The 11,599-nt window shown below is 44.2% G+C and overlaps 1 protein-coding gene across 1 annotated transcript; it reads left to right on the top strand.

The window, feature by feature from the left end:
• Positions 1 to 4,017: 4,017 nt before the first annotated feature.
• ankrd1a (ankyrin repeat domain 1a (cardiac muscle)) lies at positions 4,018 to 10,648 on the top strand. Its single transcript, XM_083923446.1, has 9 exons — positions 4,018 to 4,121; positions 5,501 to 5,683; positions 7,100 to 7,228; positions 7,391 to 7,498; positions 7,676 to 7,774; positions 8,008 to 8,106; positions 8,515 to 8,613; positions 9,118 to 9,216; positions 10,432 to 10,648. The coding sequence occupies exons 1-9, from the start codon at positions 4,095 to 4,097 to the stop codon at positions 10,522 to 10,524; spliced, it is 936 nt and encodes a 311-aa protein (XP_083779572.1). The 5' UTR covers positions 4,018 to 4,094; the 3' UTR covers positions 10,525 to 10,648.
• Positions 10,649 to 11,599: the final 951 nt, after the last annotated feature.

Below are 11,599 nucleotides of genomic sequence, written 5' to 3'. Positions count from 1 at the left end.
TAGAGAAGGGGAGGCATTCAATAAAAATCTTCCCACGCCATTTTTAAAAATGTTAATTAAATGAATCATTGTTCATGTTTTGTGTTTGTTTAAATCATTTTTGTCCGTCTGCAGTGGACTGATCATTTAACTTCATATGAAAAACAGGTATTATTGTTATTAAGTAAACATTTCAACCAATCGAGCAGTTTGGTTTGTTTCAAAGCCAGTATTTATGATGGTTGGTGATGAATATATATGACCTTTATTTCACCGGGTTTGTCCCATTGGGATCCAAGACCTGGCCAAGAATGACAGCACATGGAGTTTCAACACAAGGACACATTCATCCAAGACAACAAAAAGAAACAAACAATTAGAATACAATAACAATTGAATTTTCAAAAAATGATTAAAGATGAATTTAAACATTTGCACTCAAATAAAACAATTGCACTCCTGAATCCTGGATGTGATGGAGTTTACCTTGGACTTGAACACATTCAGAGACACCAGAGTTTGGAGTTTAAGCTCTGACTGCACAATTATGATATAATAATATAATAATAATAAAAGTTTCCGTAACAGAAGCATCTATTTTAACCCAACCACCACCTTTTCCTTACGCTAACCAAGTGGTGCTGTTGAATAAACTCCACATGTTTAAAACAGCGACTGCAGGGGAGCGTTAGAGTTTGAAGCGCGGGACTAAACGATGCGTTGAAACAGGACACCCCAGGGTGCTGCTGACCAAATGTAGGGATGAGAACAGGTTGTCGCATCAGATGTCATCACCGTCAGAGTATGCGGCCCACGGCGGGGCCTACATCGCTCTGACATGTGCAATATGCAGTCTGACCACATTAAAAAGCACCTGACGTGATGACGTTAGCCGCTGCAAGCATTCCGGCATCCCGCTCACCTTTGACCTTGAGCTGTGGGCTGCTTGGAATTGGACTATTTATTTCCCCACCATGAACCTGTCTGTCTGCTCGCGGTGATATCACTGCATTTCTGAGGCCACATGCCCACCGTGACGAGCCGCCGCCCAAGGCTTTCTATGTTTGAGCGGATGAATCACTCCCAGGAAATGACGTGCTTCATTAAAAAGGTGCTAAAAACCTCTGTGAGCGTGCTAAGCTCCTGCGTCTGAAACAGGACTGTTCTCCTTCTAATATTACATATACTTTTGTATAATTTCTCTCAGAATTTATGAAAGAAATGACTCTGACATGTCTCACAACAAGCAACTCCTTTTTGGGCAAACGTTTGATGACTCATCCTGTCAGGTTAGAGGTTTAGGAAGCTGCTGAATATGCGTCTTTTGCGGAAATGGATTTCTTCATTTCAGGTCAGCAAGGACGTGCTAACTTTGGTCTACCGCTCCCTCGTTGAATCAGTTCTCACTTTTAATATCTCTTCCTGGTACAACCGACTCACCATCAAGCACTAAACAAGACTCTCCCGGAGAGTAAACCATGGTTCCCCCCGTACCCCCCTATCTGAGCTGTGCAGTCGCTCAGTGATCAGGAAAAGCCAACCTGATCACAGAGGACCATTCTCACCCCCTCCATCACTCCTTCCAGCTACGGGCGTTTCAATGTACCACTGGCCCGGAAGAACATTTACAAGAAATCCTTCATCCCTTCTGCAACAGCCACACTGAACAACACTAAATGGCTACCACAGCTGATACCTCAACACCCCATGTCTTGTCCGTATGTGTCTGTGTGAATGTTTCTTGTGATTGGAGCCTTGTCTAAAAACATTTTCTGCGTAATAGACAATATAGTATTATCTTATCTTATCTTATCTTCAATGAAGATCAACAAACAGGATCAGATTTTTCTCCGTGGTTTATTTTGCCAAAGTATTTTCCTCCGCAGACAAAAAGACGTTCACCCCTGCGTCCTCACTCGTCCCAGAGTCTAGAAGGAATGACCCCGATCCAAATCGTGCTCCGTCTTTTAGGGGAAGGTACAGGACGAGCTAAGCCTTGGTTGGGTGACGTCTTTAGACTAAACAAAAACATGCCTCAGACATTACAATCCCCCTCTGAACCTCTCTCATCACAAGGTCTCTAACACACGGCCCACATGCACAAAAATGCCAATCTATCATCATGAGGCAGTTATTTGCATTATCCATTAAGAAGGTGAGACAGAGGAGACACTGAACTGCGTCTGACCTGACAAAACTATCATTATGAATTACAAATATCCACGATTCCCACAACAGTCTTTTGTTATTGGATGATTCACTTAAGTGTGCAGCTCCTCTCCTGTGTTTTGTGATGTTCTGGCCTTATACGCCGACAAGGTGTGCATTTTTATTTGCTTCAGTGTCAAAAATGCTTAATCACTGCTGTGAACTTGCACCTTGCCAGGGAAGAAAGGTGCAGATTATCACACGTTATTGTTTTTGAGTGCTTATGTTAAAGTGTGCTCATATGTTGCTGAGGTTTGTTCCCCGTTCCCCACTGTTCTCCCCCACAGGAGCACAGCTGCTTTGTTTTCTCCTCCCCTCTCCTCTAAAACAGGAATATTCTCCCGGTAAAGCACTTTGTTATAATATACGTAGTTAAAGTGATGAACTATGGCAGGTTTTGGACTGTATGTTAAAGCATGTATGTTATTTTGAGCATTCGCAACACAGAGTTTCATTCAAATCCCGTCATATTCCGACAAAAGATATACAAATTTTTGTGCATAACTTTTCGTGAGACATCATACAAATCCTTAAATGAGATGAACTTCAGAGGTTAAGAGCAACATGTTCTCATCAGCAGGTTTTTGGGATATCGTACGAAAGGTTCTGCACGAAAGTTTGTAAGATATCTGACATTTCTTGAATGGAATTCAACCGCAAGACGTTGACGGAAGCATCCCTCAGCGTCCCTCAGCGTCCCTCAGCGTCCCTCAGCGTCCCTCACCGTACCTCAGCGTCCCTCAGCGTCCCTCACCGTCCCTCAGCGTCCCTCACCGTCCCTCAGCGTCCCTCACCGTCCCTCACCGTACCTCAGCGTCCCTCAGCGTCCCTCAGTGGCCCTCAGCGTCCCTCAGCGTCCCTCAGCGTCCCTCACCGTCCCTCACCGTCCCTCAACTGCTCTCAACGGCCCTCAACAGCTGCCCTTTGGTGTCGGTTATGGTTCGGCACCAAAACTACTGTTACGTGACATGAACGACAAGGAGGTGTAAGTCTTGTGTGCCACCACCCAGACCTGCCATCTGGAGCAGAGATTTGTCGTGTTATGCTACGTCTTCTGCTTTACATACGTGGAACACACGCAAAAGAAATACATGGAAAGAGACGGGCATGGAAGCTTCCCTCAGCGGCCCTCAGCGGCCCTCAGCGTCCCTCAGCGGCCCACAACGGCCCTCAGTGTCCCTCAACAGCTGCCTTTGGTGTCGGTTACGGTTAGGCACCAAAACTTCTCATATGTAAGCGGTTTCAGCCTACAAGCGGTGACGATTTGAAAACCAATAGGGTGGGATTAGAAAAAAGTTTGTGGTTTGGTTTGGTACATCCAGGACATGAACGACAACGGGAAACAAACCCGCTCGCCCGGGTGTAAGTCCATCTCGAGCAGAGATGTGTCGTGTTATGCCACGTCTTCTGCTTTACACACAAAAGAAATACATGGAAAATGCGTATTCCTCTTCGTTGTTATATGTTTACGAAGAATCCATGAGCACAGTCTGTGAAAGGACTTCTTGAAACATATCTGCTTGCTCATGTTGTCAAGTTTCATCCCATTCCATTGTCATTGTCTCACAGCCCAGAAATGTGAGGCAGAGTGACACCTCTTACCGCGTCTCCATCTGTGCACGGTGACACAGAGAAGCCAGCAGCGGCCCAAAGTGGGCAGAAGTGGTGGTGGGAGGGGGGGTTGGGAGATGCAGAGGACACCGAGCTGCCAAATGAGCACATGAAGAGAGTAATGTGATCCGAGGTTGAGTGACAGCACCCATATTCTACAGAGGTTTGACAGGGAGGCTATATAAGAGGCCGAGGCTCCGGCTGCAGACAGAAGAGACAGACAGAGACGCTGACATCCCAGCAAGACACCAGTGGACTTTACAGAGCTGTTAAACGACTTCAAATCAAGGAGAAGAATGGGACTTCACAGTGTCGAGGAACTGGTAAGACCTGCTCACGTGACAACAGCTATGAGATGTTTGATGTGACGCTTTGCTGGGAACTGATCATGCTTTTATGAAGAGTCAGCTTTTTTAGATGTAAAGCATTGATCAGTTCCCATGATTGTTTTGTTATGACTGTAAATGTGTCATCATGGGAAATGATATATATTGTTGCATGTACTGAGAGGAAAGAAGAAGAAGCAGAAGACAACCTACCTTTATCAATGGGGTCTTATTCATGCAAAGATGTATTTGATGTAGTTTATTGTTTTACTTATTTTTTATCTGTGGGTTTTATCTTTTATCTTACTTCCCAAAATCCTCCCATATATCACTGTTTTACGTTCATTTGGTGCCTTGTTCATGTGAAGCACTTGGTGCAGGTCATGTATGAAAGGTGCTCCACAAATACATTATTATTATTATTAGGGCGGCTGTGGCTTAGTGGGAGAGACGGTTGTCCTCCATTCGAGAGATTGGCAGTTCGATTCCTAGCTCCCTCAGGCTACATGCCGAAGTGTCCTTGGGCAAGACACTGAACCCTGAATTGCTCCCCGTGCTGCGCATGGGTGTGTAAATGTGGTGTGAATGTCCACTGCCATCAGTGTGAATGTCAGTGTGAACGGGTGAATGGGATGAACACTGTGAAAGTGTCTTGAGTAGTCAGAAGACTAGAAAGGTGCTTTATAAGTACAAGTCCATTTACCATTAATATTATTGTTATCATCACTACCTGTGTGAGGAAAGGAAAGATAGGGAAAAACACATCATGTCAGAAGGACTTTAACTCGTGTCGTCAGACGACAATCAGGACCAACAATCCTCAGTATTACCTCAGTTATCCCTGTATCTGCGCTCCTTAAAGCACCTCATTTACCTGCTTAATTATCCTTCACTGTGCAAGCTTAGCAGACGGACGGCTTAATCACAACTTTAGTTAGATAAAGATAAGAATCTTGTTCAATTATCATTGTTGTTACTGCGCATTTCACCTCTAATTCTTTGGCTTAATCCCTAAACCGAGGGTTTTTCCTTCTTTAATGACTAAACGTTAAGTAGACTCACAGTTTTAATGATAAGTGATTCAGTAATTGGGCATATAAACAGCCGGAGTGTGTCTGTGTGTGTGTGTGTGTGAATGTGTTAGAGCTGCGGTGTGTTTACATTCCTCCTTTAGCTGCAGGATTTGGCTGCACGGCACTCACGTGTTTGACTCTGGATCAAGATGAAACACAAAGTGGGCTTCAATTAAGACATTAGTGTGGGACTCTGTTTACACTGTCAACCTATTTCTCTCATTTCCTTGGCTTCTCCTGCTCAAAATGCAAAGTTCACTGAACTTAGGTCTCATGGTGTTTGTGTACTTCTCTCCCCTTCAGGTGTCCGGCAAGAGGTCAGAGGGCAAAGAGGCGGACGACTTCCAAGGTGGTGTGTACGAGGCGGCTGTCCATCAGGAGAAGCAGGATGACCGCAGGTCCCACAGGGAGCTGGTGCCCGGAGGTCTGTCAGAGGAGAGCGACAGTGGCAGCGAACAGGAGGAAGTCAGCGTGGCTGCTCTCAACGTGAGAACACACAGAAAACAACAACAGCAGTGCAACAGAGAGCGTGTGCTCATAGGGCTGTAATGAGAGGAATTATCAGCTGTAGCAGTTATATTATATTAGCAGTGACGGTGATATGTGCACACACATGAGACAGCATGGATCCAGAAAATTAAACAGTAGGAAATGTGTCGGGAGGTTTATACAACAGACCTGGAGCTAAGACTAATGACAGTACACACATACATTTAATTATAATTAGAGTATGAATATAAATATAATTAGAGTACACATAGAAGGAATAGTGTTCGGTGGTGGAAGAAGTAATTTAGTTGTTTAAGTAATTTAATGTAGAACTAAGTTACTGTTCCCACAGTGAGGACAATTTCAATGTGACAGCATCAAAAAGGAATGTGTTATGTTATATATGTTTAAACATGTGTAAATTCTACATTTACAGTAAATCATTTAAGTTAAAGTATTATCAGATAAATGAAGGCAAGTTTATGTTTATATCATATTTATTACACATGCAAAGTTTTGAAAACAAACAGATATGAGACGTAAAAGTGCATGAAACTGTGTGTGTGTGTGTGTGTGTGCGTGCTAGTGTGTGTGTGTGTGTGAGAGAGAGAGAGAGAGAGAGAGAGAGAGAGAGAGAGAGCGATGCACAACTACGTAAGAAAACCCTAAATGTTGTATTTTAGAGTAGAAATGTTCAATATTCCCCTCTGCAGACGAAGGAGGGAGGAAGAGTAGAAGTGTGTAATACGGTTTAAAAAAGTGCAGCACTTGTGTGAATGAAGTCAGCGTCATCACCGCACACGAGGCCGATGAGGCTGACGAGGCTGAGGTCTCAGAGTGAGTTCTTCTCTTGGTCCATGCTGCCACCTGCAGGCATCATCCTGAGCGTACATGTGACTCTAAAGCCCAGAATGAAGGAACAGTCATTCAGTCGGTGTGTTGAAAGATAAACAGAGATGAGAAACTCTTCATGGTTCATTTCATGTTCCATATTATAAATTAGAAGAATTATTACTTTATTTATCCCACAAGGGGAAATTACATTTTTTCACTCTGTTATTATACAAATATATGAAATACACACATATGCACAAACAGGACCTATACACATGCAATTAATGGAGAGATGTCGGAGCGAGGGGGCTGCCAGTGGCTCAGCGCCCCGAGCAGTTAGGGGTTCGGTGCCTTGCTCAACAGCATCACGGTAGTGCCACCAGTCCACACTCCATTCATGGTCCACACAGGGACTTGAACCGGCCCAGCCGAGTCACCTATGGACTGAGCCACTAGCCACTGGTCTAATCCCCACTCTAAATCAACTAATGCACACGTGTACTGTCAATCAGGGCTTGCAGAGTTTTCATTGTTGCCGTGTGCTGAAGTCGTCCTCTTGCCTTGTCTCTGCCCCGACAGACGGACAGAAGCGGTCGGCTGAAGTTGGAGACCGTGGACGACCTGTTCAACATCCTGCAGCTGAGGAAGAGGAGAAGGGAGAGGAAGGTTCCTGCCCATAAGAAACAACAGCCGGAGCCTGAGACTGTGGTGAGATTATGGTCTCAGTTTGGTTTTGTAGACAGGAAGCTGAGATGGAACAGCAGCAGCCAACTCTCTGTGTGAAGGATGACTGAGGCTTTAACTGACCCAGTCGCACAGTTCCTTCACCTACAATTTAAATTTATGTTGTCTTTTTTATTTACCTTTCAGCCAGAGATTGTGGATGAGAAGCTGTTTCTGAGTGCAGCCATGGAGAACAAACTGCCCGTGGTGGAGAAGTACCTGAGCGATGGAGGAAACCCCAACGCAGCCGACCACGTGAGTGCCACACTTACGTCTGATCAAACACGTCACATGTCATCATACTTTCAGGAGAAAATACTGGTGATGGTAGTACAAGGATTAAGTGCATGAAGCTCTGTTAAGAGTGTTGACTAATCGTTACATAAAAGTCATGTTTTTAAAAAAACTGTTCTTGGTCTGTTCTGTGCCCAGTTCCAGAGAACAGCTCTGCACAAAGCCTCGTTCAGAGGACACGTGGACGTCATGAAGAGACTCCTGGAGGCCGGAGCTGCCATCGAGAAGAAAGACAAGGTGAGAAAACTCTCATCTCACATCTCTCATTAAATACACTCTCACACACACACACACACACAGACACACACATACGCATGCACGCACACACAGACACACACACACGTATGCACGCACGCACACACACAAACATGCACATACGCACACAAACACACACACACATATGCACACGCACAGACACAGAAACACACCCACACACAGCATCAGTCTAACCGTGTGTGTGTGTGTTTCAGCTGGAGGCCACAGCACTCCACTGGGCCTGCAGAGGAGGCAGCCTGCCGGCCCTGCAGCTCCTCCTGGACCAGGGAGCCAAGTTCACCTACAGAGACAAGGTTGGTTCACACACTCATTCACCGTACGTACATATACCTGCACGTGTTGTACCCAAATTATAGGATGTGATATTTCAGGGAAAACCTTTTTTTTCTACCTTTTTTTTAGTCTTAACAAAGTTGTTTTGGTGCGTCAGTCACGTACCAGTCCCCGTTTCACAGTGTTAAATTGTGCAAGACATAACACTGATGGTAGTACTTTGTTTTTTTATCAGATATCATATGAACCTGTTGATGAGAATATGTTGCAATATGTGCAGGTTATGAAAAATCTTACTTTCTTTGGCACCATCTGGTGGTGGAATTAAAAAGGAAACATGTGGCATCCATGATACATGAACACATTTACAGTAGTATATCTGATTTCTTGCGTTCATCGAGACAACTGAACCCCTCTGCTCTCCTCAGTTGAACAGCACTCCTCTTCATGTCGCTGTGAGGACCGGACACTGCGAGTGCGCCGAGCATCTCATTCACTGCGGAGCAGACGTCAACGCCAAAGACAGAGTAAGGGCCCCGACTGAACACAACACAGAGATCACAGACTCTTCTTAAAACTACGTTAAATCCCCTGCAGCATTACATGAGCTCATTCAACAACAGACTGCTGCAGAGGAGCTGATTTTACAGAAATCAAATGTGGTGGTGCATTTACTTTCAAACCATAGAATAATGAGTAGTAATTGGCTCATCATTGAGGTGAATTTGTGCAAAAAAGTAAAGATATTGTAGCAGAATTCGTGGCTTGTCCGATCTGGAGGAGCAGCCAGTGTTAGCTGCAGGCTAACAGCAATGTATCTGAATAAATGGGATCTTTCTTCTGAATTCACAGCACAATTGACTCATTTGTGCACAAAAAATGAAAACATTAGCCCTGACACTTGTAAGATGCCGTTGATTTCACAGTAACGAAAACACAAGTTGATCAGTACCTCCTTACAAACGAACAAGTTTTGCTCAAGACTGAGAAACAATTGCAAATGAATTAACTGTGTTCCCCACCCACTGCAGGACGGAGACACACCCATGCATGACGCTGTGAGAATAAACCGATTCAAGATGATCAGGCTGCTGATGATGTACGGGGCCAGTCTCAACACCAAGAACTGTGTAAGTACAAAGCAAACGTGTAGAAATAACGTTCCCATTGTGGCACCAGAAGCAACATATTCAAAGGCACCAGCATCCACCGGCCTTTTTAACTCTAAAGCTTCCCATTGAACCTGATATGCAATGATGCCTTGAAGATGAGTCCTGATGATCAATGGTCAAATCCTCTTCATGAAAACATAGATACTCCAATCTGTAGATTTAAGAAAAACAGGGCCACACGCACCCTCGTGGACATTTGCATGCAGAACAGACTTTTTGACCATGTGGGCTGTACGCATAAGAACCCAACTGTGCATGATCCACCTCTTGTTCAACACTCCAGTCCAGTTGGTGGCTTATATACAACTCCAGCTGGATGGCCAAGAAGAACTTAAAAAATAGAACAGAACTGATGCTTGTTTTTGAGATAGGTCGCACTGTTACCTACACCGATATAGTTCATCTTTAAAGGAACAGAAAGATAGCAAACATCTTTGTGGTGCAGTACCACCGACTGCAATGGAGTGTGGATCAGAAAATGTGCATTATAAATAGTAATGATACAGATATCTGAATAAAGATCACGACTGTATGTTCAGTATCAGTCAACGGCTGACACGCTCTGCTAGACGAACTACGTAATGACACCGTTTCTAAATCACCCAAAGTAAAGTGGGTTTGAAAAATCCGCTCCCACAACAAATATTGCTCTGCGCTCACACCCTCTGGTCCAACCCTCATATTTGGTATGAGTTGCCAAAACACGAGGTCATGCCTAACCCTAACTTCACCTTTTGTAGGGTAAAACTGGTCACGTAACGGGGTTTTGGGGCCTAAACCTAACCGACAACAAAAGCAACTGCCACAGTCCACGTCCGGTCCGGTCCGTTGGTGTCCCGTGGTCTGTTTCCATTCACGATCAATCGTGAATGGAACCTATTGATGAGAATACGTTGCATCGCGTGTGCTGTTTAATTCATTTGCATAGTGTACACCAAGTATCCATATTTTACAAGACATTGTGACTGATAGAAACATCTGTAATCAGAAACACAGGCTACAGGTGAGACAATCAGCAAGATGCAAAACAATGCAGCCTCTTATGGGGACCACTTCTGGGGCTAAAGACCTTCCTACTGTACCTTACTTATCTGCAGGGGTGAATCTAAAATGTAAACACTTAATTTTCCCAGTTTTGACGTGCAGTCTCGTGTGTTCATTTGTCCCGTGCAGGATGGAAAAACTCCCATGGAGACACTGTACTCGTGGCAGAACGGAGCCAAGAGCCTCCTGTTTAACTTCAGCCACGAGAAGGCCGACCAGTGACGCCCGACGCATTCCAGAAAGAAAAGCACAAATTAAACGTGAGATGCAGCCACAAGATCTGCTGCTTTATCAGGAAAAGTGTATGAAAAAAGGAAAAATCCATGTTTCCGGCCCATGTACTCATTTCAACACTGCCGTTTATGTGTTCACGCCAGGTGCTCACACCACAATTAACACATGTTGACTTTAAGGAAGTGAATCAGAAGTTGACTGCAGGCAGATATCGTATCTAATAGAGTTGTTAGTAATAGGGATTTGAACTGGATTTCACCTGAAGTCCAGTTTCTCAGATGCTCATTTACACGGGCCGTCAGGAGCTGGAAGGAGCCTTTGATCAGATGAGACATCCAGTCAGGATGTCGATAGATTCACTGATCGCCAATTATTGCTGGACAATGTCTCGGCTTTCTTAATTTTTACTTTAAGCTGAATTCAAGTCAGCGATACTGCATCGAGAAGATGGCGTATTTATTGATTAATGACAGGTGTCAGCAATCGTTTTAATGGGTTTGATTGATTTAAATCAATGTCGTACACTTAATAACTGAGTGACTGTCTGTAGTTGGTTTGGTTACTTTTATGGTCAAATTTGAACCATTATATGAACTTGGTTTTATTTACTAACTAGAGATAGTGCTTTAGTTTTTCCCCGACGTGCCTCAGATGGTTGCACTCACGTCACAGTCCCATTGGATCAACAGTGTGTGTTTAACTGAAGTTATTTATTGGTCTAAAGAGACTCCGGCGTTGTGTAAAGGGAGGAGCTGAGCCTCGTCGTGCTGGGAGATGATGTGTGTTGTTACACTTAAACATTCAGACGAGTTCAACCAAGTCCTTTGGTCTTATGCGTTTTAAGATTGAGAGATGAGACAGGAAGAAGAAAGTCTTTGGATCAGGATGAGAAGAACGTCTTCACTTACATTTGTTTCGTTGATGGTGATCGGCAGATTTACACACTTCAGTTTCAGTTAGTCTTTTATAAAATCTACCTTTTTGAGTCCGTAATGCTTCGATGTACGCAGGGAAATGAACAGCTGAGCTGTTTTTCACACTAGGTTCCTTAGTTATTATGACT

This window comes from Echiichthys vipera (genome assembly GCF_963691815.1).
Source record: "Echiichthys vipera genome assembly, chromosome: 11".
Classification (NCBI taxonomy): domain Eukaryota; kingdom Metazoa; phylum Chordata; class Actinopteri; order Perciformes; family Trachinidae; genus Echiichthys; species Echiichthys vipera.
The sequence above is the reverse complement of the archived record's forward strand: the minus strand, read 5'-3'. Positions and strand labels throughout refer to the sequence as shown.